We start from the raw sequence: 27,441 nt of genomic DNA on the forward strand, positions 1-27,441 counted from the left end.
AGCTACGGCTTGCAGTCAAAGTCAACATCAGGAAGGAAGAAGTAGCACCTCCTGGAAGCCAGCAACCTGTGATTACCTTTACATAATTAAGAATAAACATATACCCTGAACCCGGTGTTCTGCGTTCAGGAGATGCTCACAAAGTGGTTTGGGGCTGCCCAGAGCTCAGCTACATTCACCATGTCTCGTCCTGGTTTCTTTATGAAAAGCAATGAGAAAGATGAGGAAATTATTCAGGAACTGTGTTCAAATGTCTGTGAACAATATTCTTTTCATATCTGCAAGATGATAAAAACCACTTGTTACTTCAGTGCTGTTTGAATCATCTTCTCCCCACGAAAAGGAGCATTATTAATCTAGTATGTTTATCACAGCTCTGTGATTGAAAGGCTTTTTGTTCCAAGACTTGGAAGATTTATTTGTCAAGTTTGACAGCTCTGATGCAGTCTTGCAGTGAACATCAGTGTCTGAGAAGGAATTTATGAAACGCTGAGCTCCAGCAAGCAGCTAGGATCTTGGTGAGGCCTGATATTTGTAATGAAGAGGAGACAAACCAGGCATCTAGATACAAACCCATATTTCCATGTAAGAAAGAGACCGACTGGAAGGATGGAACAATGAAATGCTAAATCTTGCATATATAACAGATTTCAAGTATTCCATAGACAATGTTCATATCTAAAATCCATCTAGACATCAAGTGTAAGAGATGAGCCATAATCTCTGCTCTTCCACCACAGCAAACTCAGCGGTGTTCCCTCAGGCTCAGCTTAATGAGTTTGGACAAACGAGCGCTCTATGTGATAAACGTGAACACATGTCCATAGTGCTCTGTGGTGCTGCAGTTTGAGGCATTTTCTTCCTCAGAAAACACCATAATATACAGTGAAAAATTAAAATGGTGGGCCACTCCAAGCCCAGAACAGCTCAACTAAATCAGCATCCAATCAAAAGCAAAGACATCCACTGAAGAAAACTGAATAACCGCAGATTCACAATACACAAAAATTCAGTGCATGCATCCAAAGGAGTGTTCAATTGTGGGTACTTTCAACAAGTCAGAGTTGGGCGAGATCTGGTCCATATTTGTGTACATGAACATACATCACGTGCACAGAAATTACATCTCAGATTTCTTCTTGGCATGAAGCTGCATTGCTTCGTTTTAGTGAAGAACTGAATCCCTGAATCGTTTCACTGTCCACAAACACACTGAGATTTATATATCGTTGGCTTTAACACTGGACTTGACATTAAATTTGAGACCTGTCAGAACCTCCATTATGTGACTTCCACAAAGGTGAGAGCACAGCAGCAGTGAGAGGCACTGCCCACGCTCTGCATCTAGCCAGACTTGGACAGCCTCCAATTACACCACAGCTCTTTTGTCAACGTAAGAGGAATAAATCAGAGAAGACGTATTTCTTTTGGAAAGCCAAGCCATCAGCTCGTCCATCATCTTCCATCAGCAAGAACTTTTCTAAATAGAAGCAGAACAGGAGTCGATAAAATATGCTTAAATACCACCCAGGCCTTTACTTGCTGTGCTTTTAATTTGGTAAATAGATGCCTTCCGTTGGGCAGCACCCGAGAGTCTTTGCTGTGACGTAGATTAAGTGCTCTGTGAGCACTGCCTTGCTGAATTGATCTCAGAGGTATAGCTAACCGTAATGGCCTTGAAACACACGCCTTAAATCTCCCTGCTGCTTAATTTCAAACATTAAGAGGGGCACGTGGGGGGAAGAAAACTCTGGAGTAAAAATATAACTCTTTTTATGGTTTTATTTAATCTCTTAACTGTACAAACATGGGATGTGTGGCTTACAGGCAAGAAGCAAAAGTGCAATAATATAAAAAAAAATCTTACAGAATATGCTGTTAATTAAATTAAGTTTAGCCCCCAAAGGCATTTCTGTCTTTTTTTGACACTTAAAACTGGGAAAAGATCCACCATGAACTCACCACGTATGAACGGGGAAGAAAAGGGTCACTGTGAGGATGTGCCATTCTGGTCATTTCTTATTGCTTTTGTGAATAACACATTCTACATGGCAAACACTTCCATTTTTGTTACGTTCAAACTGTTTGCCCATAAATCAAAGGGAATCAGCACAAAGGGTGTGCAGAGACCCCATTTCCAGAAGCACCCAGCACCATCTAAGTGCTAGCTTTGGTGTAGAAGAGCTCGATATCACCTTCAAACCAACCCCCAAAACAACAAGATGCACCACCATTGGGTCGTGACCGGTAGAGGGACTGCTTGGAGCAAATCAGCCAACCAAATCTGAGATATTCAGCCTAGCAAGTCTCGGTTGCTGTGAAAGTAGTTGCTCAGATGATAAAAGCTGTGAAGATTTTGGTCCACTGAACTGTAGAACTGTTTGAATGTTTTGTAAGATCAGGCAGAAGTTGTTAGGACCAGCGAGCTGCTCCCAGGGCAGCAAACAGCACTGAGCTCACTTCAGTCACGCTGGAAAACATCAGAAACATGAGCAGGAAAAAAAAACAGAGGCCCAGAAATTAACATGTAAAGCGATAAAAAAGTTCACTTTAACCTCCATCAGCCAAAACATGACAGCAGTCAGAATCTCTCGAATAAAATGATTTCTTTGAATGAAGAAATGATGGGGAAGACAGGATGGTAAAAGCAAATGAATTCTTTTCTCCTTAAACATGAATTCAGCGAGTACGACTGAAGGGAAGATGCTGACAACTGGGAGCTTATCTTCTAATAGATGTGTGTGATTGTTTCAAATGCAATTTTGCACTTCAGAAGACGTGCAGGACATCACGCAAAGAATGCAGCGATGGTGAGTGCATATAACGAGTCAGTGATGGATTTCTGCAGAGGGTTCACAGATTGAGACGGACATCCTGAGGGCTTTTAGCATCAATTTATTCAGAGGTGGGGCAGAGCAAAGCTGCCCGTCATGCAAAAGCTCTCTGGGTGCCAGAATGCCACAGTGCATCTCAGGAAAGGGGATAAGATCGTCGCAAGATCCCTGAAGACCAAAGGTACAGGGCTCATCCTAATGCAGGGGGATCAGTAAGCAGTTTGTACAGAGACATGATGGAACCCCGTTACCCATTCCTCTTATTACACAATGAACATTACACAAGGAGGAAGCAAACCTGGATTCAGTAGCAAAGCCAGGGTATAAAAGCAGATGAAGCCACTATTCTCTTCTGACACTAAACAGCATAACTATTAGCTATTCCTATGGTAGACATGGTTTACTTGCAAAATTACAGCCTCACTGACACAGGAGGGAGGAACTCATAGTGGTGTTTGGTATCAGCCAACAGAACTAAAACCCCCCAGCAGAGCTCATGCACTCCTTCACAAGAAGCAAAGGACACCAGACAGAATGCCAAAGACTCAGACCACACGGGGAAACAGCAGCACTATCAAGACACAGATTTATCTGAGAGATTCCTACAGCTGAGAAGCGTAACCCACCATAGCATGAGCATTCTTACTATCACACTGCAGCTGCTTCTGGCCCTGTCAAGCAATGAGATAAGGATATCTTTCTAGAATTGCATAACCAAAATGCAGAAGCATCTTTGAAAACACACAACTGCTTCAGTTCTTTATATTGCTGGCAGATTTCATACATAAATTAGCTGATGTTATGGATGCTTCAAGAAAAACTTCTTTTTATTCCCCACATGCTTTGCTATTATGCTTAGTAATGCACTACACAAAGCATATGCATTGTCAAGCACCATAGGGAAAAGTAATAAAAGGATCAGTAGGGAAGGAGCAAAATGAGGAAAAAAAACTGTTCAGCAGTCTTTAATGAGGTCCTCCTGGTCTCCAGCCAAAGCCTCTAAGAGTAAGGCAGCAAGATTCCAATTAATCATAAATGAATAAATAAATCCACAAATACGAAACTTGATCAAAACTCAGTTTCTCAAGGCAAGATACTGTTTCTTTTGCAAGTGATTTTGAGATGAAAGAGTAACCTTATTAACAAATCCTGTCCTCATTTTTATTATGTTTCAATTTGAACTCCAGATTTTTAATCAATCTGAAGCACTCTGTTTGTCACATTGGCAGTCACACTCTCGTTTGCCCTTACACCTGGCTCAATGAGTGTTGAACCTTCCTCCTCACATCTCTGCTCCAAGGACAGCATTTTCACCTGAGCACAACTTCCTTCCACCCCACAGTGGCAGCTTTGATAGGGTAGGAGGCATCTATTTGTAAGACACAAGGAATAAAAAAGGAATAATCCCATCTCCTGACTGAGTAACCTCACCCACAAAACCACCAAGCAGGCACTGGCTGCTTTATAAAGGACTTCAATACCTAAGGCAGGAGAACAGCTGAGGCTATAAAACCAGATCCAAAAGATCAGATTGGGAAATAAATTTGACTTCAACACACTGCAAGTCAACATCCCAGGGCCTGATCTCACCTTGCAGTGACAGCACGGGGCTCTTTTTGCCATTGGTTTGTAACAATCATCTCAGATAGAAACCTCCAAACACTGCTGCTCCATCAGTGCTGGGCAGCATAGCCCAAATACCAGGGGATAGATACAGCTCCCAAGTATTTCTTCTGCTTAACACACAATTCACCGCTCTGACTACAAGACTACAATAAGACAAACAGACCTGGGAGAATGCATAGCCTTGATTGGCAATTCAGGCTCACCATCCACACTTGCAGTGGGATGACAGATTTCCTCCCCACGCTCACTCAGTTCTTTTCCTCCCACAGCACCTCTCTCCTGGTGCTCCCTGCAACCATCCCTCCTCTCCTGCTGCTCCACAGGGCCTTCCTCTGCCTTCTGTTTGTCCTTCCACCCCATAAAACTCTTGTGTTATTCCCCCCCTTGCTGTCCCCTGGAAAGCAATCACAGTGCTTTTATCTCTTTTAAACGGCAATATAATTTTTTTATTATCCCTTCCTCTATAGTGATTTAAGGAGGAAAAGCTAACTGTTTCCTCTTAGAAGTCAGGAGTCCTGGTCTGATTGGTTTTCTAAAAGTCACATTTTATGACAACTATATTATCACTGCAAAACATCACCTCCTGCTGAGGACACACAGGTTATAAACCCCTCCCAGTGCCAGGATAACAGCTGAGAGTTATTGAGTGGGAGCCAGAGAAAAAATGGGAGTGCAAGAGCAAAAAACACACAAGAGTTTCTGCCTTTGATACTTATTAGTCCAAAAATTGAGACAAGTAAAGGCACTTTTCAAACTTCATGATTACTCCCATCCCCTCGAATCATCAGGAATGAAATAATCCACTCACTTGTGAAGCTGCTGCCTGGGTACAGGCTGTGATAGCCACTGTTCCCCTTAGGACTTAGATTTATCCATCTGACTGCTGGCTCTCAGCTCGAGACCTACAACAGCTTCTGAACAGCCTTTGGACAGGGCAAGGACTGTCAGATCCCATTTGCACCAGAGAAAATCGTATTTTGGGAAAGCCAAATGCCTCCCAAAGCGTTTCTAACTAATGGCACTCTAATTTACTATAACCTCAAAGTCTATCATTTCATTCTGTTTGTGTGTTCCCAAATTACACGAGAACTGTGTTGTTTGCACTTTTAATCTTGTAGCAACTCTCTGGCAGCCCTATACATGCCATGGGGGAGGTTTCCTAATTTATGTAAAGTATTACAGAAAAATGATCTATATGACAGGTTGGAATAAAATACTAAATGCAAGTCATTACTCACTGAAGATAATTTGAGAGCATTTTGTCAGGGGACGCGTTAGATTACAGAGGATAAAAAGTAGGAATAGGTATTCACATATTTATTCATATTTGCATAATCAACTGAAGGAGATAGTGGATGCTCTCTTGGGCCCAACTAGCACACAATGAATTGAACAACAGTTTGGAAACTTTCTATTATTTTTCATACTATCGACACAGGAGGTTTTTTCTTTCTTTCTGGTCTTGCAAAGAGATGCAGCTCTTATCCCAGAAATCAGTATGGCTCAATCCAGTTGTTGCTTCCAAATACCAAACAATACAGTGTAATTATATAATTACAATTATATATTTGTTATACAAAAAAAAAAGAAAAAGAAGCACCTCTTTGAACAGCATAGATGTTCCAGAGCATTCCTGCTGTGTCTGAGAGCATGAGATGCAACTTTTTAAGTAGGTCTGACATTTTGCTTTGTCCAGAAGTGCCAAAGTCCACATGCTGGAAGGACCACAGACAGCGTCAGCTGGGATGACTTCCCAGAGCTGACGATGAGTCCAGCCAACAGATGGGAGATTAAAAGAATTGCTCAGATCCAGCTTTGAGCGTCTGCCTTCTGTGTATCACTTAAGATTTTAAGTGATAATTTTACCGTGATGAATCTGCACGTCAGTTAGGTCAAGAGAAAGCAATAGCTGTGTTATTTTGAGCATGCGAAGTCCAGGCAGATCTGCCACTAAATGCCTCAGAATTGGCAATAGAAGAACGTTGTTCTGGAGTTGGATTAGATCCACAGCCACAACCCAAAGAGGTTCAGCATGGCTGAATGTTGGGAGTGCACAACACAATGACTTGGGGAGCACCAACCTCTGTCCCAAACACTGCTGGGTTACAAGGGCAGGTAGGAACCACAGCTAAAGCTCTTATTTGCACTGTAGGAAGTGGTGAGCATTTGAGGAGCTCTTAAATTCCTTAATACCCAACCAAAAATCAATGGAGGAAATGTTTATAAGACAGCTTCCTGGCAAGGAAAACTTATAAACTATAATGAGCTTCATTTGAAACTGTGATTCTCTGTAGCAGACGTTTTCTAGACTGGAGAGAGCATAATTCATGGAATACCTGATAGAACAGCAAATTTAATTCAGAGCAAAGAAACAGGAGTATCTCTTCTTGTGCTCTGTCATTGCAGTTTGGGGGTTTGGAGTTGTTTTGTTGACACAGGTTACGTTAACAACGCTTTTCCTTAAACATCTTCAACAGCAAGAAACAAGCATCAAGATGTCAGGGAAGTTACTCTGATTCATATTCCAGCAACTGTTTAATTTTAACCACACAGCATCCATATGAAATTTTCCCAACAATTGCATCAAAAAGCTTTCACATATCTTAAAAGAATATGACAGAAGTGTTAGTTAAATGCTGTATGAAAGATTCATGGTAAATTAAAAATTAAAAAGTACTCAACAGTTCCAAGAAGAGTTCAAAACCATCTGTTACCATAAATTACCTTTGTTTTCTTTATCTTTACGTAGCCATATGCCACGGGATAGGAACCAGCATCCAGGCATTCTCTTCAAAGCTCTGTTTGGGATTGGAGCACCCAGTGCTGGTACTGAGCTGTTAGCACAGTAAAACACACATTAAGAGGCCCAGGCCACACTCCTGGTTTCTAACATGACTCTGCATAATACAGCACCTCCATTCTACCACCACATGATGACTGTGCTTAGTGCTGCTATAAAAATCTCAGGAAAGAAAGAATTGTTCCCTTTCGTGTGACTGTTTCATTACACTGGAAGTAAAGGCACCATCACTGCAGCACAGATCCGGCAGTCTGAGCATCTCACATTGCTTTCCCCAGCTCTCCTCCCTGGAACGTGATGAAGCATGCATGATCACTAACGTGCTCTGTTATGACACGAGCTGAGAAAATAATTTCCATTAATCCAAAGTGATTAAAGTTCATTTGCTCCTGTCTGCCACGCACCAGAGGAGAATGTATAATGCACCCAAAGTTGCTGTACCATTCTTTCACACACCTGTGCTCAGTTTGCTTTGTTCTAACTGTACTATAAAGTTCATACATACCCACACACTGATTTTCTAAGTAGCTGAAATGTAAACCATGAAGACATTCTCTGGAGGAGTATGGACCAGCATATGTGTGACACACAGGCTGCCAGCTGACGTGGCCAGTAGGGCTGGATGCCCTGGGGTTCACTTACAGGTATGAATGGAAACCAACACCACGTCATCTGCACAGTGGTCCCCATCCATTCTCTTTGCCTTCAACAGCACCAATTCCACACCTGAACACTCACACAACTTTAACTGAAGATGCAGTGCTCCTTGCCAGCAGAAACACTTCTTAGGGCAGCAGGAGGACAGATGCTCCTGCACAGTCAGCTGGATGGAAACCTGTGACTCCTTGGGCAAAGAGGTTAGAGACATAAGTCTGCACTTCTAAATGTTTGCACAATACTTACATTAGACGCATAGCATACATTTGTCTTAGGCCAGTCAATATGATGCGTGTTTTATATTCCCTGTTCTGGCTGTTTCCACTCAGGAGAACACTGAAATAGGTCCTCACAGGGCATTCCCAACAGTATAAAAGCCAGGATGCTCTGCTACGTGTCTGACTGGAATAGAATGGACTCACTGCCCTCTTCGTGCCAACAGGCAGCACACATCTACAGAGATGGGCAGATAATGTCATTTCTTTGCAATGGAAGAAGCCAGTTTTCCTTAAAAAAAGGCAGATTTCAGTTGAATAGGAGGAAAAACTCTCTTGGCACTGAGATCTACGAGACTTGGGAGGAATTTATCTAGGATGAAGTGGTGGGAACATCACCTGAGACACCTGTAAGTAGTTCTGTAGGGAACAACTCTGCATTGACAGAGGGAGTTCAGGTATCTCCCAGTCACACCTACATCTGCTTCCCTTCTCAGAATCACACGCTCACACACACGCCAACTGCACCCCTATGATTTCCTAGTACAAAAAACATCCCAGCATGATTTCTTAAAACATTACTAATAAAGCCTAATGTATCTTACAACAGCTCCACCACATGTGCTTTTTCAGCCCCCACCACAAGTGAAAAATAATTTGGGCAGGTTGGTATTCTACTTCTGCATAAAAAGATAAAGGAAAAAGATCCCTCAAATGTTGAAAATAAACTAGTAGAAAGGTTTGAAGATAACACTGCTGCCTCAGTGCCAGGTAACTGTACACAGCAGATTCGATGCTGTAAACCCTTTTATGAGACTTCAGTACTTAGAACTGAAATTGTAAATGGGAAAGCGTAGATCGCTTTGATTTAGAAAATTGTTGCCATTAACCAGTTTACAAAGCATCTTGTGTTTCAGCATCATTATCCCCAATGTGTCAAACTAAGTGGTTTCACAATATTTAAAACACTCCCAACTTCCTCATAAATATCATTTATATTCCGCGTCTGCTATTCAGCGTTCTCAGACACATCATTTACATTCCTCTGTAGTTACATAGCATGATTACCTGAACAGACACAGCCCTACCTGACACAAATAAAGAGAAAACAAAAGGCCACGGCTGCTCAAAAGGTTTAACACCTAAGATGGCATTAAGGTTTGTAACGCACTTTGCGTTTGTAAGCATTAAAAATTTCTCAGCGCACAGAAGATGTAAAAACGTTCAAAGCTTTGGCTCACTGTGCTGTTTCCCATCTGTAGCTGTGTACATGTGAATATTTCACATACCTCAATGCATGGCTAGTGTTATGCACCAGGTGTGTTCCACCTTTATGGTGGGTCAGGTAGAATTTGTTGAAGAACAACTGAACGAACACTTTCATATTCAATTGTAGTACTACAGAGCATTGGTTGTTAAAAAACTGAGTGCCATAAGAGAGTGGATCAAACCATTGCAACTTCTCTTGTCTGGATACGCACACATCCTGGAATTACACATTTGGTTGTATATACATTTGCCCTTCAACATTTCTGTCAATGATTTCAGTTTCATATTCAAGGAAATCAGTTTTAAACTGGGAAAGAGTAGATTTAGACCAGATACTTGGAGGAAATTCTTTACTGTGAGGGTGGTGAGACCACGTTACAGGCTATTTTTCATGAATTACACTGCTGACCTGATAATTCATTTTCACATGGAGACAAAGGGAAAGGAAAATGAAAAGCGTAGAACAGAAAAGGTTCAAAGGTAAAGCAATTAGGGAATGAGGAGAAGTGTAATTATAGCAACAGAAACATTGGGTTGGATGGAACCTTAAAGCTCTAACCCTCTTGCCACAGACAGGAACAGCCTTCCCTAGGTGAGGTTTCTCAAAGCCCCACCAACCCAACACTGAACATTTCCACCGGGGAGTGGGACATCACCAACTTCCCTGGGCAGTGTGTCCCAGAGCTTCCACATGAAACATTTATCCATCATCTCCCAAGTGACACTGCTAACCCTGTGAGAATCCAGCTTCTTCCCTTCCATTTCTTTCTATTCAGTTTGACTTTGCCAGAAGCAAAATCAACCCGGTAAGCAGCTGCAGAAAAAAAAACCAAGGAAATTTATCTCATTTTATTTCTTTGGAAGAAGACATCAAAAAGAAATCCAGCAGTGTTATATGTTTGAGGGGAGAAACACATCTTTCTGCAAAGATGTGCATCTTCTGTCATTTGGCAGAGCTGCAGCCATTCAAGACCCATGATTCTGCAGAGAAACTCAATTGTGATGATGCCCCAAGGCAGTTTCAATTTACAATTAAACTGTTACCATACAGAGGCTTGTTTTGTTGCATCACTGATGCAAATTGCTGCATGTTGCTTTGTTTAGAGGATGAGTTCCTCCTGCTCCTGCCCATCTGCCTGCCTGTTTTTCCACCCTACCACGCCTGCCACCCTTCTGCCCCAAGGGGTTTCACAGGAATTCTTCTCCTATTTCTCTGTATAGCAACAGCTTAGGAATAGCTCGTTTTAAACCCAGTGCTGTAAAGGCATTTATGAAATCAATGAAGATTCTTACTTTTATCCAATAACTGCACAGAAACAGTAACCTCTGCTCAAGTGTAGCACAGTGCTCCACTTTGAAGCATTCACAGCACACATCTTCCCACCCTCTGAATGTGTCTGTGTGTGACAGTGTGGTCTACGAGACAGAAATTGTGGGACTTGAATTCAATGGCCTCTACTGCATATTGCTTCAGTGTCTGGGCTGAGAAGAAAGCAGTCAGCACTGGCACTGCAACAGCACACACTTTTTCTCAGGTCTAGGAAAACCTTATGCTCTATATTCTGTGAAAGCTGAGAAACTTGTGTCTGTTTTCCAACTTGCATTATACAGACAACAGATTTTCATGGCTGCAACCAACACCTAGTGATTCTAAGAAGACCTCAGCTTCCAATTAGCTGTCTTGAATGACACGGGTCAGACTTGAAGTGTTCTCGTGTGTTCTCACTTGTTCTTAATGGGAACTGCTGGATGTTTAATACATCTTGAAAGAGATCCATCTGATAGCACTTGCCTCATTCAAAAAACACACAGTGATGTATTCATTGACCCCATCACCTCTCGCTTTCCCTTGCTCAGAACCCAGCTGGGATAGGGAAAAAACCATCCTACTTCTGTACAAATATCTTAAGATTTAACACCAAAGATATGCAGAAGAAAGCAAAAGGAGATCTAGATATCCTAAATCCTATTTCTTAATCACTGCTGAATTAGGCAATAGAGGTCACAGCCTTTGGTGGTATAAACCAATTTTACTCCACCAGTTTGAGCAAAAAGTGAGAAATTACAGATGCTGAGAATCTCATTCATTCATGATTCGATCTTGAGCATCTATCTGAAGGTCGTGTTTTAATAACCAGACACAGAGGGAGCTGTCATTCACCTTATGGTAAACACAAAAGCTGCCAAAGCACAGTGCAAAGAATAAAGCACAATGAAACACCAAAAATGACCGTAATTCCCTCCATGCATCTATGCCTTCAAAACTGACCACACTGCAAAGACATCATTTCCACACTGCCACTCCGTTTTTATCCACCCCAGCCATGCCATACAACCGGAGCTCACGCGGAACATACAGAGAAACCCAAATGCAAACCAGCAGCACTACACATATATATTCATCAGCAAATTCTTTTGCACAGACTCTGCAATATTTCCCTTTTTGATCCTCCAATATTAAAGATGCTTTGTGCTTCAAAGATGTTAAGTCAAGAGCTTTGTTCCTAAGCTTCTAACAAACCTTTATGGAGAGAATGTTATATCACAGCGCATTTCGTACCAGAATTAAATCTTAATGCTTCAACAGTGCAGTGGTGGTTGGGTTTTTTTTCCTGTTTTTTTTTTCTTAATATCACTGTCAATTAACAGAGCTCTAAACTTGGATTGGCACTGATGGACACTGATGTTTCTTCTCTAAAGAAACGTTACTGATGAAGCCGCTGTTTCGTGCACCTCCCCCTGGAAGATTACTTAATTTAAATACAGGTCTTTAGTTATAATTCAAGTAAATAGCAGCTTAGGAGATCAAAAAGCACTCTCACCTGACTCATTTGTATATGCTGATTGGTGTCTCAGGATAAAGAGATCAGAAGCAGACACAGAGGCAAAGGTTCAAGACCAGCTGCTCTCTTCCCTATTCTGACAGCACCCAGAGCCAACTGCAGCATTTGATCTTGACTTCAGCAATCGGTTCACACCAGAGACACAATGAAAGGCACCAGTATGCCCTCAGATTCGGAGCACTCAGCCTGCCTTCCTCATATTTTTAAATTCAAAGTTGCGCTTATCTTCTTTCCAGCTCACAACGAACCACTACTTTGAACAGCAAGATTTAGAGAGAGAAAAAGGACTTCAGGGGAAGTGCAGCTGCAGAAAGCACCACTTCCAAGTGAAGGAACAACACATACTGACCCACGTTCTGCTCCCCCTGGGGTTGACCATGCACCATCCTTAAGCAATAATTTTTAAGCACACTTATCACTTCAACCCCATTTTGTATAATACAGTCAAAGAAAATAAAAGAGAAAGCTCAAGCATCAGCACGTCGAACAAGTCATGGTTCACATCAAGTTCAATTTCAGAGGCTTTTTACTAGAGCCTGCAGCACGAGCACTACACGGTAATCAAAACTCCAACGATCCTTTCTCCCGGGCACATTTCACATCCTCAAAACACAGGTCACCTATAATTCATCTGTGCCTTTTCCTTCGCAACACACAGCTTGAAAAACCATTTCAGATTAGATCTTAATGGAATTACACTGCTTTAGTTACTGCTGAAGCAATATACGCAGTAATCCTGGGCAGCACGGCTGCTCCCAGGTGATGCTGTGCAGGTCCTGGGCTGCAGCTGCTGCGAGAGCCTCAGGGCTCCTTCCAAACAAAGTCAAGCCTCCAAAGCTGTGCTGCATCTACATGGTTTCAGCAACCACATACCCAAAGTGGGTTGCAATTGCATTTTCTTTTCTCCTTACGTGATCACTCACTTTGGAGCTGTAATTAATTCCGTCACACAAAGGGTCATCTTTTGCTATTAGTGTTTGGGGTTTTTTTTCCCCACTCAAACTAACATTTATTGCACTGATACCTAAAAACAGCTCCAGTGTTCTAATACTCCTATTGAGGAAGGCCAGCTGTTTCTCAACCAGCACTCCTGAAAGCTGTGTGTGGAGGTACAGAAGCAGAACTTCACACCCCAATAAGCAGAACAAGCACAACAATGCACTGTAGGAAAGGTACGGTCGTTTTTCTCTGATCCTACAGCACTACTAATGGTGCAGATAATTATTAATATATATTACAATTAATTGTTTATGCAGAAGTTCTGCATTGTCATCTCAGCATCCCTCTGAACATCACTGGCCAGGGAGAGCCCCCACTTAGAGCTTTAAACACAGAGCATGCCATCAGTAATGGGGTCTGGCACCCCCCATACACAACCCACTGTAGCAGCCACTAACAGGCAGAACTCCTTTAAGAAGTCTGCCAAACATTACCAGATTTTCAGCTTCCTGAACATTTCCCCTCTCATAAATCCCCTGAGAATCTGACCACGTGCATCCTTCGGGACAGTTTCCAAGAGCTTCACTTTGAATAAAGAAGAGTAGAACCCAATATTACGTGCATTCACAAGCTGCTGCAAAAATGCAGCTGCTGTCACCACCTCCAAAACGTTTTCAACACGACATGCATTTAAGCAAACCCTTTGGCAGCACGCAGCTTTGTGCCCACTCCCTGACACGCTGCTCTCAGAGGGAGATTTGTCACAGCACTGAGTGATGGCACACGTTGGGAAGATTTACCTCGTTCAGATTAATCGAGGCACAGAACAGCGAAACTTCTGCCTGAGGTCTTTGTCAAATCCACGGAAGGAGATCCAAATCGCAGCACAACGTTTTAATCAAGTGACATATGGCTCCTTCTGCCTCTATAATTCAAAGCTACGCTGCGAAGTACCCTCCTCGCAAAGATTTCTTTTTTAAGGATTCTCTAAAAATACCACGTGTGTGTCACTAAAACGAGAAAAAACACAGGTGCAGAAAAAAGCACCGAGGTGCAGTCTGCACCACGTATAGATTCCCCATCGCTTCTGATAAGAGCCCTTTTTCTATGAAACACTCACAGTGGTCCTCCCCCATTCAATCTGACACAGCCAATTTACAGGGCCAGCGTTTTCCTGTGCCCACGAGGAGGACCTAAAGGGGAAGAAATACAGAGCTGGACCTTCTCAGAAGCTGCCTTCAATGAATCAAACATATTTCAGTAGCTTCCAGAGTCTCCTGCTGCAAATGATCCTAATAAGTTTCCTTTGTTCACAACTGAGCCCGTTACCCCAGCAGGATCCCAGCCCCTGCACTGCAAGACTAATTGGTTTTTACCATGTATACAACAGAAAAGCTTATAACATCCTCAGTCATAACTTTAGTAGGATTATAATAAAGTAAATAGGTCTGAGAAGCCATGTGATGCAGACGTGGTTTAGGAAAGGCTATTTTTATACTTTAATGCAATTTAACATATTAAACTAAAACAGTCGCTTTGAGACAGACCACAACACTCCCAAATCTGAAGGCTGACGTGCTGTAGCTAAGCTACATGCCATTACTGGATCATTTTTAAAGTCATTCACATTTTAAGTTTTTGTCTATTTTACGTTCCTTGACACAGATGAAGTTATTACACAATTAACAAAAATTGTCAGCATGACAGCAGATTTTTTTCTTTTTCTTTTTACTTTGGACTCACAAATGTCATTATCCGCTCACAGAAAAGAAGGGGAAATGAAGAGAGGGTCTCTGTGGCTGACAGATATTGCCCTACATTTTTAACACGGGGAGAAGGTGGTGCTGTCAAACATGCAGATCATTTCCAAGTGAGCACCTTCCCGAGGGGCCGCGTTTACAACAGCTAAAGCAGGAACCAAGGATGCAGCAACTTCTGTTTTCACGTTAGCAGGAAACAAGGCAGCATCAAAGCACATCTCTGGTGAGGCTGCAGCACACAAAGTCAAGTCCGTGGTAATTTTTGCTGCCAATCAAAGGATTTCCTCTGGATTTCACAAGCTTTTGTAAGCCAGACCTCCTCGTGAGTAGATCAGCACTCATCCCTTGAGAAAGGCAAACTAATATCCTTTGTTTTAATGTGAGAAGGGCAAAGAGAATCAAGACAAGGACAGATATCACATACCAACAAAGCATGAAAGCAGAATTTTTTTTTTATTTAAGAAGTTGTTCAGCTGACCATTGGTCTCCCTTCTGTATCTTAGCAATCAGAAACATCCTGCTCCACTTGTGAGAAATCATCTACAGTGCCAACAAACAGGGCAGGCAAAAGACATGACTTGAGACCCTGTGAAGGGGCAGAATTCACAGAAGAAACATCAGTATAGAGCAACTGGCTGCAACCAGCACACAGCCTTTGCTACCAAGGATTATCCAATGTATTCACTAAGCTACCCAGAAAAAGGAAATAGGATTCTGTGCTCTGAAGCCTATGAGTTGCTAATAAGACTCTGGGCATTGCCCTTCCCCATAGCATGACCACAGCTTACATTGCCCTTCTGAATGCCACGGGGGAGAGCATGGCCCACAGCTCCTGGTCTGTAACAGCACCCTCCTGTCTGCTCATTAAATGGAGAAAGAGTAGAGCTCAATGGTTTGTGCACTGCTTTGGATCCACAGCAACGAGCACAGTGTGTGGGCAGTTGGAGGGTCACAGGAATGGGTTACGAGAGAGAGCCCACAGGGACAGGAGAGCTGAGCCCTTCTTTTGGTTTGGAAAGCCACAGAGTTAAGGAACTGTGTTACGTTCTGCAGGTGCTTCTTGTGGTTTAAATGAAGTGAGGCACAGAAGAGTTTTGACATCTAAAGATACAACCCATAATCTGACCAGGACAGCTAATAAACAGCCCCAAACTTATCACATCCTGTCCCTTCTAGAACATATCAGGCTTAAAACTTATGCAGTTGTCTGAAAATGGCACTGGTTCAGGGAAAGATCCTATGGAGCAGTAATCAATCACTGCCAGTCACAGCACCAGCTCAAACTCAGCACCAGCCCACACAAACTCCAATGCCATTTAGAATTGCTCAGATGTCTCCAACACTGGTGAAGTCCATTTGTGAAGATAATACCATTAAACAGTTGTCAAGACAGATTTGAGAGAAGATGGCAGTTTAAGGTTCTAGAAAGCATTTTTCAGCCTTTTATGAAAAGCTACAAAATCCAAGAGACAAAGATATCCTTTTGAAGTTTCTTTTAAAGATGCAGGCACTGAGACGTGACATTCATATTTCTGATAAGCAATAATTCATTAGCTCCGAGCAGTGCTGAGAACTGCTCAAACTTTGTGCAAGCTGGCACAGGTTTGTGTCCTTATCTCTCTCAGCCAGACCAATAGAAAGAACTGATGGGCATTCCCTCAGGTGAAAGGCAGATACCTATTTAGGTCATATGCTCTGCTTGCCTCCAAGAGCTGAATTATTTTTGGTAAAACACTGTTTAGATTACCAGAATGTCAAGGAGGCCTTGTCATTACACTTGGCAACATAAGAAAGTAAATCAAACTTGGCCATAGTGTCTCTGGGGCTAAATTTAAGTCAAAAGGGGACAAAACACACGCTGGGTGTGTTTGCCTTGATAGTAAGCAACTGCAGACACCTGCCTGGGTCAGAGATGGAAGTTACATGAGCCAAGATCCTAGAGCAGCTCTGTGCTGTTCCTGCATAGAACTGGGCTACAGGAACATTTCCAACGCTCCCATACAGCAGCAATCCTTGTCTACCACGCATAAAATACAACCATTCTTGCTGATCCTGATGATGCATATTCTGGAGTTGCTTATGCCTTGATGGGATACAGCCAAGTATGTGAATCCCATCTTTTATTTCTTTATCAGCTGGATATCTTCTGCAGCTAATTAGGAGCTAGAGAACTCCGCCGATGGGAAGGCCCGCAGCTATGGCAGCCTGCCTCTGCCTTCCCACAATTTGTCTTTTTAAAGAATATAACAAGGCCACTTCTCCAAGATGCAAATAAATTGGGGGGAAGGAGGAGAGATCCGTGTGCAACGAGACACTCCAAGTTATTAACTACCATAAGATGACAGGAAGGAGGTGGCACTGCTCAAACCCCACACCTTCGCTCATTAGTCATTGCTGTGACATAGACCTAAACCAACTGTTCTGTGTTTGGCCGAGTGTGCTGTGTGCTAGGAGCAATTTCCAGGCTACAAGAAGCATTTTTATGCTCTCATGTTTGCATTACAAGAACAGGTCCTGCAGGAACATGGTGGTGTTTTTCCTGTTTCCCCCTTTCAGGACACATGAGCGATGTACACAGTGTTCCCTCCCACTATTAATAAGTGCCTACTGTTTTTACTTGGCACTTGCTTTCCATTTCCCACCAGCAGACACCCAGGGAACCGACTCCTGAGTCTCCTCTCTGAATGCCACATGGAATACACTGCCACAAATGCTTCATAAACCTCCTTCCATGAAATAAATACAAACAAAAAAGAGCTGGAATACAGGCAGCGCTTGCTGAAATAACTTGCCCCCTCTCTTCCATTTGTACTGTGCTTGAAATGAAGGCTGAGGCAAGAAGTTCACAGCGACCCACTGAAAGAGTAATGGGCCAAGGGAGAAGCCAAGTCCCAGAGCAGTACGTTCAGTGCTTCATCAATCCCAGAGTTCACTCAGAAGTGCAACAAAATGCATTTGCTTATTAATGTAAGGATTTGCTGGCCATCATTCTTTGGCAAGTTAGGAGTAGCCCAACAAGCACACAGCTTGCCCAAAGAGTTGGAAATCAGGTCTTTGGGTTTCTTTTTTACCCCTACACTGCTAACAGATGAGAGAGGTCCACAAGGAAGGGGCCAAGACACTGGGAGCTCATTGCACTTACCTAAAGTGTAGGCGAGCCATAAAGGCTGGCACAGAGCTCTGAACACCTCATTGAAGATGGTCTAAAGTCTTTTCTATCAGCTGAACCTGACAAAGTTGAAAAGCCACAGCAGATCCAGATGCACTGAGTTTAGGTTACAAGGCAGAAACCTGCTCAGAGCAAACTAAATTGGATTTCCATGTAAATGCTAATTTTGCTTTGCAACTAAGCAGATACTGCTGTGAGAATACACTATCTCAGTTACTACTTGAAGCACGGCAAGCAGATGCTGAATTAGGGATAGCAACTACTGGCTATCAGCTCAGGGCTGTATCAGACAGGCAAATTTAACTTACACACTGACAGTGAGCAGCTATAAGGAAGAATATTACAACCAGCACCACTATAAATGATGGATTTATTGACTCACAGTTACACAAAGAACACCAAAGATGTTTTAAACACAACGTGACAATTTTTGTTCTGTGCAGCACCTACACAACAGCAAAACACGATGGTCATTCCCACTGCACACCACTCCTCAAATACATGCAGTAATACTGAATGCTTCTTAGGTGCACAGCGAGGTGTCACATATGGAGCTGGAACATAAGACTGAAGGCTTTCTCAGTTCTAACTCACTGCACAACAAGGGGAAGGTCCTTCTACATCTTTACTTCATCCAGTGATGGAACTAATATTGATACTGGGAGAAATACAACTGTATTGCATGCAACCACGCTAGGAATTAAATTAATTACATGTATTGTCTCAAATGTCAGTACTGAACACCAAACCCCTTTTGGAAGCATCTCAGAAGCAGCATACAGCAACTGAACAAGACCTGAGCTGTCTCTTACTTCTCCTCTGACTGCTCAAATGAACGTAGGAAGCACGTAGGCAGCTGATACAGCTACCTAGCCATGTAAAGTCTTAAAGACCCTTGACGTGATGAAATGACATTCTCATAGTCACCTTGTTATAGGCTTCTCTTTATTAAAACAATTTACTTCGTGATGTTACTGAAAAATTCGTGGTGTCAAATCAGTGGAATAGGTTACCAAGACAGTAATAACCACCAGAGATTTGCTGATCTCCAGCAGAAATTGTTTAATGACAACCTAGAGGTTAAAACCTGCTTTCATAAATACAGCACATCATCTCACTGCTCTGAATTGGAATCTATTCATGGAAGAGTCTCAGTCTTTATTAACATTTGCCAGCAGTGAGTCTGTTCTACTGAAAACCATTGAGATGAGACTTTAAACTGCCATCAAGAGGACTTCTACTGCTTTCCACAATAGTAGGAGATGTAAAATATACAGAAGTGCAAAAAGAACAGCTTGGGCTTCAAACAAGTTTCACAGCTGATGATGGACATAAATTTGAAGCCACTTGCTGGGTCAGCCTAGCTCATGCAAAGCACCACAAGCCATCACCACATATCATCAGCAGCAGCTAAGTCTTATTAGCAAGCCTTCAACTTGAAGAAATCCACTTCACAATGCCCTACCAGCCCTCCCCCTCCTACAGGATTTCATCACTGCTGGGCCAGCAAAGGGGTCTCGCTCTTATATACAGCAAAGGTGACAAATGTATCTGTATAAAAAATGGTCATTAGAAATAGCAAGCCAGAGAAAGACACTAAATAACACTGGAGACTCAAAGTCTTTTAATTACACACAGAGCTCCAACAGGTTCTGAAATACACAGCAGAGTTTCCATAGGCACATAATCCAGTTTAACATCAAACTACAGAGATGCTGCACTAATGCTGGAGATGCCCACAGCTCTAAGAGCTTGAGACAGTTCTCATTGACATCTCCTCTCTGGTTTCTCTTCTGCTAAATTTTGAGTGCCATGGGAGCATTGGTCTGCCCAGACCTGGAACTGCAAGATCTTTGTGAGAGCATTACTGCAGTTACCAAAGGCAAATCCTACAGCCTGGGCTCCACCTAGAGTCAGGAAGCTTCTCACTGTGTACTCTTCTCTCTCCTCCCCACAGCTTGTTGACAGTGGAAGGAAGACAATTGTTCCCTAAATGATGCTATACTTCCTAGTCTCCAAAAGACCTTAACACATCAACACCCATTGAAAGACCTTGGAAATCAGAATCCCCATCCTCAGGGCCTTTCCCTCCACTAGGGTCCTTCTGATAGCCACCAAAAGGGCAACACTATTTGTTTTGCCATTCCTCAGAAAGAAAGAAAGATCAGCATGAACTGTTAGGTCACATTTAGCACAACTCAAAACAGAAAGCACCTCACCAAGAACTAAAGACTCAAGAAGAAGAGCTCCCATTCAAATGATTGAGGCAAAGTTATCGAGCTCAAAATAAGTCAGGTACCACATTACTAACTCAGATTCAAATCAAAACAGAGCAGGAATATTTAAATCACAGTCTAAATTAGATCTGTAAAAATCTTTACAGAAATAGGCAAGTCAAGTAGCAGAGTTATCTGCGGAGAAAATCTATTAGCAGTAATGGAATGATAATCCTCTCAGATTCATTGATGCTGACAGATTAAATACTCTAAATTCATCTTGTATTTTGTTAGCTCATTTGACACAAAATAAGTCCCACGTTTTTAATATCGTGGGAGCAGTGGGAGTTCGGCTGTTACTGTGGCAAATTCAGTATTAACAGAACGCCTTTAGGTACTCAGTAAAGCCATAAGCTGCTACCAAGTGACAGCTGGAGAAGACTGACTGGTTTCCACTCCTAACACAGTACCACTGTTTCTTAGAAACTAACCTAACATCACTGAAGTTGCTCTGTCAGGAAAAGCTTCAGAAGGACCGATATCAAAAGGAATGCATTTTCCCCACAGTACATGTTTAAATAGCACAGGGTGACACACGCTGCCAACATCCTCATGTCAGGATCTATCTCCAAAGCTAGAGCAGCCTAAAGCTCCATGAGATCTCTCCTCCCTTGAGGAACCCTCACACTGCAGCAGCACAGCGTTCACTGCAATGTTGCTCAGTCCCAGAAGCAACTGCCAGAAGGACTCCCCAGCACTCAAACTTACACAGGGATGCTCTGTCCTCTAAGCAAAAATCCTGGCTACAAGACAACCAGTCGTTCCAGTTACAGGCAGCTCCCTGGCATTTTATGCATAAGATCTTTCCATATCTCCCCAGGAAACCTTTGGGAAGATCCCATTATATGAAGTTATCTTCTGCACAGCTCTTTGCAATAAGCACTGAGAAGTTTGCTTTCCCTCAGAAAGAAATACTCTGTGGTGTAAGGCCTGATGTGCAGTATTTCCGGCTGATTACATCTCCCCAAAGCCCACTTAACAAAAATTGGAATGGATGGAGCAGGCAGAAACACGAGACAGCATCTCAACTTGCATGACCCCATCTAGCGTGACTTACACCGTGTTCCTCGAGGTCAGATCTACAAATGTGACATAGTATGCAGTGATCAAGGGGTGGTGGGTTTTTATTTCCACTTCTGTGTTTATCCCTTACTTATTTTTCAGCTACTTTCCCTCCTACAAATAGGAGGTTACGGGTCATTTGCCTACGAACGATAGCAGGAAGCTGATCAAGTATTTAAGGTATTGTTTAAGGGAAAAAAAAAATCAGAATGAGAAGGCTGCCTTAATGCATCAGTATTTCTTCAGGATCACTTAGCTCTGAGAACTACGTGATGTGCACAGCATGCAGAGCTTCGTTAGGACGCGGTGCTAAGGAGCACTGACGCGCACTAAGTACTCACACCACCTAGCGTCCTCCAGCACGCCTGCTCCGCTCCTCATTGATCTGCAGAGCACAGCTTTGACAGGGGAAGTGCTGCTAGCTGCAACCCAGCATTACTCTTTTACTCTGAGCAAACAGGCTGTGGTCTCTACAGGCAAGATAAAGGTAAGAGAAACACACCCGAGCCCCCACAGGGGCACCAGGGGCCACCCAACACCACCAAGAGCCTGCAGAGAGCACTTTATTACTGCTGTTCCTGGCTGGTGCTTAAAAAGAAAACAAAAAGGCCTCAAAAAGGAGGAAGGGGCAAAAAAAAAAATATATGAATCAAAACAATGAAGGTAGAATTCTGAGGCTGAGATTAACAAATCACATAGAGAAGTTCACAGCTTCCATTGCCCGCTTGGTATGACGCTCTCCACTGCGGTTTATGACCATGTAAGATACGGGGAAGTATAAAAACCTGCATGCTTACAAATAATATTCATGCTATAGGGTGAGGTGGTGTGATAGAGTGTGGCAGTTCAGGTTCTCTAAAAGTAGAAATGGAAAAAAAAAGAAAATCAAACCATTTCATAGGCATGAAGCTGACCATCTGCTCCACTGCAACAGCGGCAGCTGCTGAAAACAACAGAAACAGCAGCCTCTGGTGTTAACATTCTGCTCCTTCCCTCTGACTCCACCTTTCCCCAGAAAGCAGGACTGAAAATACAGAAAACATACATCAGATGGCCCTGCGGGACCCTCTGCACCATAAGTAATTTTCCATCTAAGCTCGTATCAGACTGTTGATGTTTGCATTCTGTAATTCACTGTGAAACCACCATCAGATTAGCTTCTCTTCTTCGTTGGTAACAATTCATCCTGATACAGAGTCCCCTGCTTCTATGAAGATGGACATTTTCTTTCATAGCTTGGAAAGCTCATTTCATCTTTGTAGAGCTCGAGCTTCATTCTCTGTATCTGAAGAGATGGGAATAGCACAGCTCTACAGTGTGCATGCCAAGAAGCACACGCGTTCGATGACGAGCCAGCAGGAAGCAGCACTCTGCTTTCCAGGGAAGGGGTGCCCTGTCCTTCCAAAAAGGAAATCTCACCCAAAGGTGCACATATCACAAAGGAAACGTTGGAAGTGAGGTGTGTGTGGTCTCCATCACGCATGGGATTGTATGTACAACTCTTCAGCTCTGTCTGAGCAACATTTGGCCCCGGGTTGATCCATGGGATGCAGGAAACGCAGCGTGCTCTGAGCAATGCAGCAGTACACCCAGGCACTACCAGAGAGCAAATTAAACCAATCCAAAGAAGGATTAGTGTTATGCAGTCCGTCCAAAGTCAGTCTTGCACTCAGAAACGCTTACCCCACCCTACTTCTCTTTATCTCAATATATTACAACAGATGAGCGCAGCAATAGATGAAGAAAAAGAGCAGGACTAACTGGAAGCCATCGCTACTCGAGAGAGTGACTTAAAAATAAATACAGTTCCTAAGGATGACCACTTCCCCGCTGCAATGGCAGTGCTGAAACGCTGCTTTCTGACCCCCACAGATTTCCAGTGGCTTCAGACAGACCCATCCTCCCCCAAAACCTTCCTTCTTCCTCCTACACAAACAAAGCAAGGCTGCAGCACAAGCAAAGCAAGCTCGTATCTTCATGGAGATGAGAGGGAAACAACAAACTATTTCAGAACCAAACCCCCAAGTCAAGGAAGTTTCTTTTCTGAGCAGTTGCAAAGGAGATACAAACACTGGAACACAAATGACAGAGACTTTGGGCTCAGCATGACCAGAAGGATGCACCTCTGCTTTGAGCCAATCTGCTGTTTTAATGACTGCTTTTTCTTATGTGATTCAAACAAAGTCATACAAGAGGTGCGTGCAGTACTCGTGCCTTCCCTTGATTTTTGCTTAACCTTCATCAGCTGTCAATATTTCAGGTCTCCACTCTGCTGAGATCCTGATGACATGGGTACTTCAAGATCAAATAAATCCATACGCTGACACAGTGTCTGTTCAATTGAGGTTGGCACGTGAGAAATATTCCAGGTAGTAAACCAGTGAATGCAGCTACAAGTAATCAAACAGCTTTACTCTCAGCAGGGCACAAGGAACAGAGAAAACAACTGAAGGCAATCTAATGCAACACCATTCCTCTCAGATGCAGAAATCAGGACACAGAAAGCCTCCCCACTCCCTGAATGCTGCACAAACTCTGAAGCAGAGCAGCAGATCGGCATTGCTCTGCAAATAAAGCGTCGGCGATGGCTCTGGCATTGCTCTGAGCTGGTGGCAATGGAGTACACTGCAAATACAAAGAGAATCTAGATACACAAATGAAATTCCAGCCCATTTATAATGAAGCAAACAGAGGCTCATCTGATTTGCACAAGGATGTGATTAAATGTTAGGCAAAAGGCACAACCAGGACACGAATAACTTGCCTATCATTCCCATCACCGTCACTGGATTCATTTCTGCATCAGCAGAACTGGATGCTTCCACCTTCCTAAAGCAAGCATTATTCCTCCAAGAGCTCTGTTGTCCAGAACCAGGTTTGTGCTCTGGATCTGGGAATCCAGAGCAGTGCCCTCAATGCACAGCTCTCTAGACTGCCTATTTTTTTTTTTTCTTTAAAAAGGGCTCAAAAAAGAATAAAAATTAAGAAAAAAATCCCCAAGTCGCAGACTGAGAGGAGACACCTGCTTCCACGGCTCTGCTCACAGCCTTGCCCTCTCCATGAGGGAGCTTAGCAGAGCATTTTGTCATAGTAAAACCAGAAGTGAGATGCAGAGGCTGCCAAGCAGTACAGCCACAGAATGGGGACTATTGCAACAGGAGAAGGAAAATCCCCACACGATGCCTATTCACAACCAAACATGCACAGATGTAGGAACACGATGGAACATGTAGCTTCAGGCTTTAATAGAGACGCACAGCAATACCAGCATTCACATTTTAGAGACGTCTTTATTTGAATGCATGCAACCCCAAATTAGCTCCCATACATCAGTGAAATGAAAAATATTAGCAACTTTCTCCTTATTTTCAAATTCCCGCTGTGTCTGTGCATTGTTTGTCGTAAAATAAAAGCCCAAAGCTACATACACACATTCACTCCAACAGATAAATGCAGCGTGAAGGTTATCTACAATCATTTCATTTTTCTTTAAACCTCAGAACACCATTTGTTTCACGGGCAGCTTTCAGACAACTTCATCAGCCAAAACCTCACAGCTCAGCGGGTTGGTGACCAGGGTTCACTGCTTTGGCCAAAGCAACAACCAAACACGGCACAGCATCACAGCAGAGACCACAGACACCGACTGATCCAAAGGATCCCCTGTGCGCCTTCAGGACAGCACCCAAGCCATCCATTGCAGCCTGAAATGTCCTGAGTGGGAAATCTTAGTCAAACAACTAAAACTCCTTAACAGCAACAGCCCTGCTTCGTCCCACAAGGTCTGCAGTGACACGTCTGAAGCTCACAGGGTCTGATCCCAACCTCACTTCCCCAGTGCAAGATCCACTCCAGAGTTTTGCCACATGGATAATGCAAAGAGCAGCCCCAGGGCACCGATTTAAACACACACGTGTTCCCTTGTGGTCACAAAATGCCTTCATCAGCCTTCACCCGCTCTTATTGTTCAGTTGACTGTTCCACGAGCAGCCCAGCTGCCACCTGTGGCCCAACCCCGTGCCGGACCCACGGGCAGTACCCGAGCCGGCAGCCCCACGGTGGGCACGCGGGGAGAGACCGAGAGAGCCGACAACAAGAGAGACCTGCTCGGATTCACAAAGCCTGCTGCAAGGATGCTCTGTAAAAGCACGGCAGCCGGAGGGAACGCGTTGCGACGGGCTCCGGGCAGCCCGCAATGCTGGAGACCAACGGTACGTGGTGCCGGGCATCCCGGAGCTCACCGGGCCGAGGTACCGGGGCTGGAGGTGGGAACGGCGGACCCCGAGCACGTCCATCAATAACACCGCGCATACGCGCACCCAAGCGCAGGCACTCGCATTGTCTGCCAGGTGTTGGATCCTCTCGCTGCCACAACAGGCCACGATCTCCCAGACCCATCATTTCGGGACGGCTCTGCCGCTCCCCCACACCGCTGCGGGTCTCCCAGCGCTGCCCGCAGCCCCGCACACGCCGCATTCGCGAGGATGCTCCGCAGCCCGCAGTGCCGAGGTGCGTCCCCCCCACCCCCCATCCGCTTCGCCTCCCACCGCGGTCCCGTGGGGCTTTGGAGAGGGGTGGGATGGGATTTTTTAGCGGAGCAACCGGTGCTCGGGGCCGGGCACGGGGCTCCGGCTGCAAACTTGTGGGGCAGGGGTGGGGGCTCCTCTTACCTCTCAGCGCTGCCGCGCACAGCCCCAGGAACAGCAGCAGCTCCAGGCGGGGGGCACAGCCGCCCCTCACAGCCCCTCCGCTCATGCCGGTCCCGCAACTCCTCTCCCTCCCCGACCGGAGCTGGGGCTGCAAACCTCCTCCGGAGCCGCGGGTGGAGAGAGAAGTCGCTTCCCACGTTGTCTTCTGGTGTTTTTTTTTCCGTCCTCCTTCCTCCTGCTTTTCCTCCCCTCCCCACCCCAGCCTCCCCCTCCCCCCGCACGCAGCGAACCGGAGCCGGAGCTGTGCCCGTGGCCCCGCGCTGCCGCCGCTCCTCCCGCTGACTGCCGCCGAGCCGCCGCGAGTGCCCGCATCCCTAATGAGCCGCCCCTCCCCCCGCCGCTAATTAGCAGCACGTGGGGCGGGGCCAGGTGCGTTGGGCAGCGCTCCGGTTATTCGGGGCCGAGTAGGGATCGGAGTTTGGGGGAAGGGGAGAGGGGGTGGAGCGCATCCCACCTCTCAACCCCCCAGCCTTAGCAAAGTACCGCCCCGAACAGGTACGCGGGGAAGCAGCGCTCCATCCCGAAGCAAACACCGCTTGTGCCATCTTTAGCAACAGTGCCCGGCCCTGGGAACAAGCGTGCTTCCCCTTGCTGGGGGGGCACTGTTCCTCCCCCCCGACCCCTCCCGGCTCTCTGCAAACAACCCATTTTTGGTACAGAGATGAGGACGCACGCACCGAGCCAACGAGCCCAGGTGTGCTCAGGTACAGCCGCACCGATTTGGGCAGTAAGGAGATGCAGAGCTGCGTGCAGGCAGAGGAGGACCAAGCAAGGGGAGCTCGCAGGGATCTGCACCCCCCACGCGGGGCGTTTCAGGGCTCGGTGCAGCCCCAGGCGCACAGTGATGCTAACAAAGCACTCAGCGAGGCTCCTGCACAGCTGTAGGCAACGGGAGCAGGTTTGGACCATTGTGAGTCTAAATCCTCCGTGGAAGCCAACCGTGGCATACTCCAGTTCAGTGCATCACAGCATTGCATCGGTGCACAAAGATACAAAGCTAAAATAAAGTATTTCTCCTCCCTTTCCCATTCTTTTGGAGATGAGCCCTATCCACATTAGGCAACAGGAGCCAGAGGGGTTTTATTCCCTTTCTCAAATTCATCCGTTAACCTCACCCTGCTGCACCTGCCTCACATGCTAAGGGTGCTCAGCTGCTCCTATCCAAGTGCTCAGGAATCCCTGAGCAGTGAGTTTTGGAAAAATACAATAGGATTTGTTACATGGGCTTAAAACAAAGGCTCATCAGTTGGTCCTACAGGCCACCTTTGTACTGCTTTCAGCT

The 27,441-nt window shown here is 44.5% G+C and overlaps 1 protein-coding gene across 1 annotated transcript in view; it reads right to left on the minus strand.

Moving 5' to 3' along the window:
* UNC5D (unc-5 netrin receptor D) overlaps positions 1–26,319 on the minus strand; it is an 80,158-nt gene extending 53,839 nt beyond the window's left edge. Inside the window, exon 1 of the mRNA XM_065747152.1 lies at positions 26,121–26,319. Coding sequence (XP_065603224.1) covers positions 26,121–26,205 — 85 coding nt within the window. The 5' untranslated portion in view covers positions 26,206–26,319. The remainder of the gene's footprint in view (positions 1–26,120) is intronic.
* Between the last annotated feature and the right edge of the window lie 1,122 nt (positions 26,320–27,441).

This window comes from Cyrtonyx montezumae, unplaced genomic scaffold (genome assembly GCF_038088225.1).
Source record: "Cyrtonyx montezumae isolate F1298 unplaced genomic scaffold, pur_monq_1.0 scaffold_42, whole genome shotgun sequence".
Classification (NCBI taxonomy): domain Eukaryota; kingdom Metazoa; phylum Chordata; class Aves; order Galliformes; family Odontophoridae; genus Cyrtonyx; species Cyrtonyx montezumae.